This window comes from Phocoena phocoena, chromosome 17, assembly GCF_963924675.1.
Source record: "Phocoena phocoena chromosome 17, mPhoPho1.1, whole genome shotgun sequence".
NCBI classification, from domain to species: Eukaryota; Metazoa; Chordata; class Mammalia; order Artiodactyla; family Phocoenidae; genus Phocoena; species Phocoena phocoena.
The window spans coordinates 56,690,900-56,696,899 of NC_089235.1; the positions used below are offsets into that span (position 1 = coordinate 56,690,900).

Here is a 6,000-nt window from a genome sequence, read left to right on the forward strand (position 1 = left end):
CAACATTTGGACTGCCCCCTGCTTGCTTTCCTCCCAGCGGCAGAGGAGGGCTGGGGATGAAGGGCGTGGTAGAGGAGCATCAGTCTCCATGACTCATTCCCCAGTGAGTTTTTCGAACTCCCGGAGAGCCTGTTGTTTCAGTGAAGGCAGCGCTGAGGTCAGCATGGGGAAAGCGAGCTTTCTCGGCGCCTGCACCGGATTGCGCGACAGCAGTGGTTGCAGCACCACCGACTCCGGGAACAGAAATATACTGTTTGTTACCCGCCGTCCGTTTCCGCCTCGGACACCCACCCACACCCACCCTCGAGGCCTCCCGAAGGATCCTCCGTGTTGATCCGCGTGTACCTCCTCCTCCCAGCACCCCCCCCACACACCCTCACAATCTCGGCAAAGGCCAAGTCAGGCATCCAGTTTCAACCTCAGGTGGTCCATGAATATTTCAGGTAGTCTGGCCTTCTAGAAGCAAATAAAGTATTCCCGGAGGAAACAGATGGAAGGGAGGGATTCCTGTCCATACTGCAGCAGGACAGGGACACCTGAGGTTACCTCTAAGCAGCTGACTCAGTCCTGTTAACCTCAAGGGAGGGTTTTTTGATGGTGGCCTTGGCAGTGGGTGGCTTTTTGTTTGCTGTTGTTACTGGTTTGTGAAGACATTAACCCAACACACCCACCTTTCAAAAGGTCCCTCAAGACACGACAGAAATTTTCCTAACGTCACTGACAGGGCAGACTGCCGCCCTGAGGTCAGGGGAGTGAGGGTTATCAGCCCCTAGCACAAGCGCGGGGCTGAAACCTGCGGCGCGGTCACACTGCGGCGGCGGGCAAAAGGTGCTAATGAGCGCTGCTGGCAGCTCTCCCCCTGCATGGACACTGCGACCCTTTCCAGTGCTAATTAACTGCGGGAGAAGGTGCGAGCTCCGCTCTTCCAGAAGAGCTCTGTGGCGGGAGTAATATCTCCTTGGAGTCCCAGAGCACGCGGAAACGTGGATCCTTCTCGAAGTCCGGGGTCCAGAGAGAAGCCCTGAAATCACGCTCTAGTACACGGTGGGGGACGCGGCCCACTAGTTCTCACCTGCTGTCCACCGAGGTTAGTGCTTTCTGTACCTTTCCTGCAAGATGTGTGTGCTCCCCCAGGATCTCCCTAGAAGGAGCGTGGGGAAGCACACCGCGGGTGTCTGTTTACGTGGGCGGGACGTTTAAGCACAACTTGGAGATTCACAGTTTCTATGTGATTGAAACCTAAAACAGACACACTGCAGCTGCAGACTGCATTTCAGAAACCTCTGCTTTCCTGTGTGTGTGTGTGTGTGTGTGTGTGTGTGTGTGTGTGTGTGTGTGTGTTTCAGCCTGAAATAGGCATGCCTCAAGTCCAAGCTGCCCCCGCCCCCCCCCCCCCCCACAGCCCAATTTGGTGCCCTCCATGGCCTTTTATTTCAGATGGCGACAGGAGACAGAATGCCCAGAAAGGGTTGCCTCTCTCTTCAACCCCACTCGAGCGATTCAGGCCTCCTACTGAAGGCCACTTTGTCTTCTACTCTGAGGCGTTTTCTCGCGCTGAGCCTCTTTGTCATTGCTGTTGCAGGCAGAGGTGAGATAGTGGAGGGATGAAAAGTGTGGACAGAAAGTGGAATTCTCCTGGCAGGAGCTGTTCACCTGGAAAAGCACGCGCCTGTGCCTCGGACTTCCTGAACCCTAGCACTAGCCTAGATTAGGGCCTGCAAATCTCTTAGAAGGATTCCCCATCCGGAGCTTCCCCGTGGGCCTGGGAGACCAGAAGAAAAACAGCGTGGAAGACAAAAGCAGTCGTAGACATTGGGGGAAAGAACATTTAAGCCATTGCTACAATCTTGGTTTTCGAAAAAGCCTTGAGACTGAGGTAAAATTAAAATAAAATAAGGAGAAGGGGAAGAAGGAGAAGAAACAACTGTAAAAATTGGCACCACTGGGCGACCGGGAGCAAGTCTAAAGCATACAGCCTCTGTAGGTTTGTGTCTCAGAATTTGAGGACAGTGTTCCAAGTTGTAAAATATAGGAGATGTCCTTCAAGTGGCAGATAAGTGACAATGAAGGATCTTATTACCATTAAAAATTTTTTTAATAGTCCGTAGAAAAATGATTTTGGACGGGATCAAAGCAGAGTGTGAAATACTCCTTCTTCCCAATGTCCCCGAAACTGGAATATATTCAGTGGGCCGATTATCTCAGTCCAAATTACGGGAGCTGTGAGTAGAGGAGAGGGGTCTCATTTACAGTGCCATTTAAAGCAAACAAACGCGCTGTTCGTTTCTATCGGCGCGTCTTATCTAAACTATACGGTAGGTACGGGCAGCCGGGCTGTAATTGCAAGCGGCGCTGCTCAGTGTTTGTCAGGCTGGCGTGCTCGCCCAGCTTCGGAGACTCCCTCTTCCTATCTGCCCCTCGAATGTGTTTTGACTCAACAGGTATCACATGAAAACTCGCACTTAACCCCCGGTCATCTTCTAGCAGCAGCCACCTCAACATTTTTCCTGCCAGGAACTGTCGCTGGCTCCTGGCGCCTCCGTCACGCGGAGCGCGAGTCTAGCTGGCAGCCCCAGGGCCATCCATTAACCACCGAGTCCCAGTGGCAGGCGAACTAAGCATAAATGCGAGGCTCCTCACACGTCGAGCCGGCGACGAAAACCCCTTCTAAGCACCCCGAGACGCATTTTGTGCGCTAGGCAGTGTAGTTACGCCGTTGAGGATAAGCATTCTGGCTTAGAGCTGTGCTGAGGCTGGCTGGGGGGGCGGGGTGTCAAGCTTTGAGGAGCAGTTTGGGATTACAAGGCAGTTGCTGCCACAGAGACCAGGGACAACTTCTTGGCATTTAAGGATGTAAATTAAAATTCGAGACATGACACCCATCCTTGGTCCTAACAGAGGGAGAGGTAACCCTTCCAGCTCCCTCCACCCAAAACATGAATTATCATTTCCACTGAATGCAAATGGACTGCCTTCTGTGGGGGGACAGCCAGCTGCAAGCTGTACAATAAACTGTTTCATAGAGACGCGGCCCGATTGCGGTTCAGAGAGGCACTCCTTTACAAAGGAAGAAGCGTCCAGTTTGTGTTGACAGCGGTGGCGCGCCTGGGCCAAAACAAGCCCCCTCCCTCCCACCACCCACCCCCGACACACAGACACCCGGGATTTGAAACTAGCTTCACTAAAAACGACATCCCTCGCGTCTATGTGAGCTGCCATGACGGCATGAGTCATAAACACCGCCTGAGTATTTTTTGCAGCAATTAATGGGCAGCAGGGTGCAGGAGAAGTTTTAGAACGGAGCTGGGGATCTATTTTCTCCCGGAGGACAGCTCTCCTTCCAATGATCCTGACTGTCCCTTGCCCTCCTGCTTAGGAATAAATTTTACATCCTACCCACTCCCTCCCCTTGTCTGTTGTGCATGTGACACTCACTCTACCTGTCTGAACGCTGAGACTTGCTGGGGATTTTCTTTTTGGTCGTCAGCTAATGACTTTCCTCCTACCTTCATTCATCGCCAAAGGTAGCTCGTTAACACTTCGTGGCGTCTCAGACCGTTTAAAAGCCCCATTTTAAGCGAAACCTCTACCACAGGACCTATGGAAGCTCCTCTATCGTTTATCAATGCAAAAGAGCCCACGTAGAAATAATTCACATATGCACGCACACCTTCATGTTGGTGTGAGGGATGCGTGAAAGACCCCTGTGCCCTAATGCATTTAAAATCAGCACATTCCTAACATGTCGGTAACTTTCCTACCTGAAAGGGTTAAAAAGCATTTACACGAGACTCTTTAATATAAATATTCCAGCCAAAGCATCAAACACCACTGGTTTGACTAGAAATCAAGGTAATCTTCACCACCAAGAAAAGTCTTGCAGAGGAATTCTGCCTGGATATCCACTAGTTAGAGGGTATACGAACCAACTCACGTATTCGTTTGAGCATACTGCAAGAATATTTATTGAGCACAAGCTCAATCACTGCATTGAACGCCAAATCTGGCAAGCAAAATGCATTTCCTATCTGAGGGGGAAAAGAGAGCTGTGAATCAACTCCTTCTTCTGTATTATCATGATTATTTTTATCTGTGCAAATTGCAAATAAGCTACCCCTCTCCGGCGACAAGTCAGCTCACCTCCATCCAAAGCAGAGGGGACCCCCGAAAGCAAACCTACCTTTCACACAAGACACCGTCAATAAAAAGACGAGGTTCCAAAACGTAAATCCACTTTGACTCCCCATTTTCTTCATCAGGATGAAGTCTAGGCGGCCACATTTAGCGCATTTTCTCGTGTCAGGCTCCCGGGGTTTGGATTCCTTCGCTCGGCTCTCCCCTTTGCGGATCCCTTTCATATTATTCGCGAGCTCCTAATTCCTGCTCCTAAGCCCGGCGCAGCGGAGTTGCTGCTGTTATTGGTGCGCGGTCACAGCTCGAAGTGAATGGTGTTTCTGGGATACCACAGCAACCTTGACGAGGACTCAACCATCTCTCTCCAACGGGGGCACAAAGTCTTTGCTACTCTGGATTCTGTCTTTTCTTGTGCGTTTTTACCCCTCCACCGAAATCTACCTCAATTCTAGCTCGTTATAGCAACCACCAGAAACCACTGGTGAGCCTCTTAAAGGCCAGCTCCTCTCTTTGACAAACTCCCCACAATATTTGAAATTAAGGGGTTTGATTTTTTTTTTCCCCGAATAGATCAATTCTGCCTGTAAAACAGCCCAAGAAATATTATGTTACTGAGGTCTCCATTGCAGCCTATGAATATAGAAGCATGTTAAAGGAATATTTTAATCGGAGAATCTGTATTGCTTTTAGGGAAACCGTGATGATAAATGAATCGGGCTCCATCGATGGCCATGTCGTTATAATGGGACATGTGTTACTACTGTAGTTGCAGTATATTTCAGGCAGGCGTCTCACATTTATCATCCTGTGATTTAATTGAAAAAGGGAGATCACAGAGAAGAATTTATTTGTACACACGCATTTACATATTCAAGTGCCTAGATGTAAACCCACAACCGGGTTTTTTGATCTTTAGGCAAACCGATTTCATCCTTGACCAGGGCGGAGGTGAGAGGTGGGGAGGGAGTCAGTCGTCTCCTCAAAGAGTTCGCCCTTTCATCCTCCCTACCCCATTTTCAGCTGATGTGCGCTGCAGTTAAACTACTTTATCTGTGGTAGTTATCTGGAACAGACCCATTTGTTTTAATTCTGAATCGGTCCCAAATATGTAGATGGGAGGGTTCTTTCAAAACGGAAAACCTATGTATCTATACGTTTGGACCTGGCCGCGCCAACACATCACTCAAGGGTTAACATTGTACAGAGGAAGAGTTCTTGCGCCATCTACTGGCCCTCGCTAAGCCTCCCGCTTCTCTTTCACATCTAAAAGGTACCCTATTTCCCTCATCCCAAGGTGTGGGGGAGCTTTGTCCGGAGACCAGCGTGTTTTGCTCTTGTATGTCAATTTTCTAATCTTTCTTTGGTCGGTCCTGGCCCAGGTCTTATAACCCATATGTTCCTTAGACTAGGCGCCTTTTTGGAGATCTGACCTTTTCGGGAATCTGATACCGTCTCAGGAGGGGGAGGACTGCAGCAATGGCTCCGCAATAGATTGCAAAAGCTTCTGTCTCCATTTGCATACCGAAGGCTCTCAGGGGGATTAGTATCTATCTGTAGGGCTTGGTTAAGAGGACTGCCCAATATGAGTTTGCAGCTTTCCACATTGCCCACAAATGATGGCCCTGTCCCGTGCACCACAGGAGAACCCTGGCCAGCTTTTGTCCCTGGGCTCGATGTGGAGCTACCAACTCACAAGAGCAAGCCTATTGCATCTGGAGGGAGTTTTACTCTGGGAAGTGGGCACACTGCGAGCGTCAATAGGCGTGCGTGGTGTGTGGGTTCAATCTGCAAGCATAGGAAGGATTCTGAGCTCTCCGGGTACGTGGCATTTTGTGTGGGTCTGTGATTCTCCCACGGAGTGTGTGT

At 50.0% G+C, this 6,000-nt stretch overlaps 1 protein-coding gene across 4 annotated transcripts in view; it reads right to left on the reverse strand.

Annotated features, from left to right (window-relative positions):
* Positions 1–4,672, reverse strand: part of CSMD3 (CUB and Sushi multiple domains 3) — a 1,073,652-nt gene extending 1,068,980 nt beyond the window's left edge. For 3 of the 4 annotated variants that reach the window (XM_065895023.1, XM_065895022.1, XM_065895020.1), the window contains exon 1: positions 4,181–4,358. In XM_065895023.1, the coding sequence (XP_065751095.1) occupies positions 4,181–4,358 (178 nt within the window). Of the gene's footprint in view, positions 1–4,180 lie in introns of all 4 variants that reach the window. The other variant, XM_065895021.1, reaches the window with a different exon arrangement.
* Positions 4,673–6,000: the final 1,328 nt, after the last annotated feature.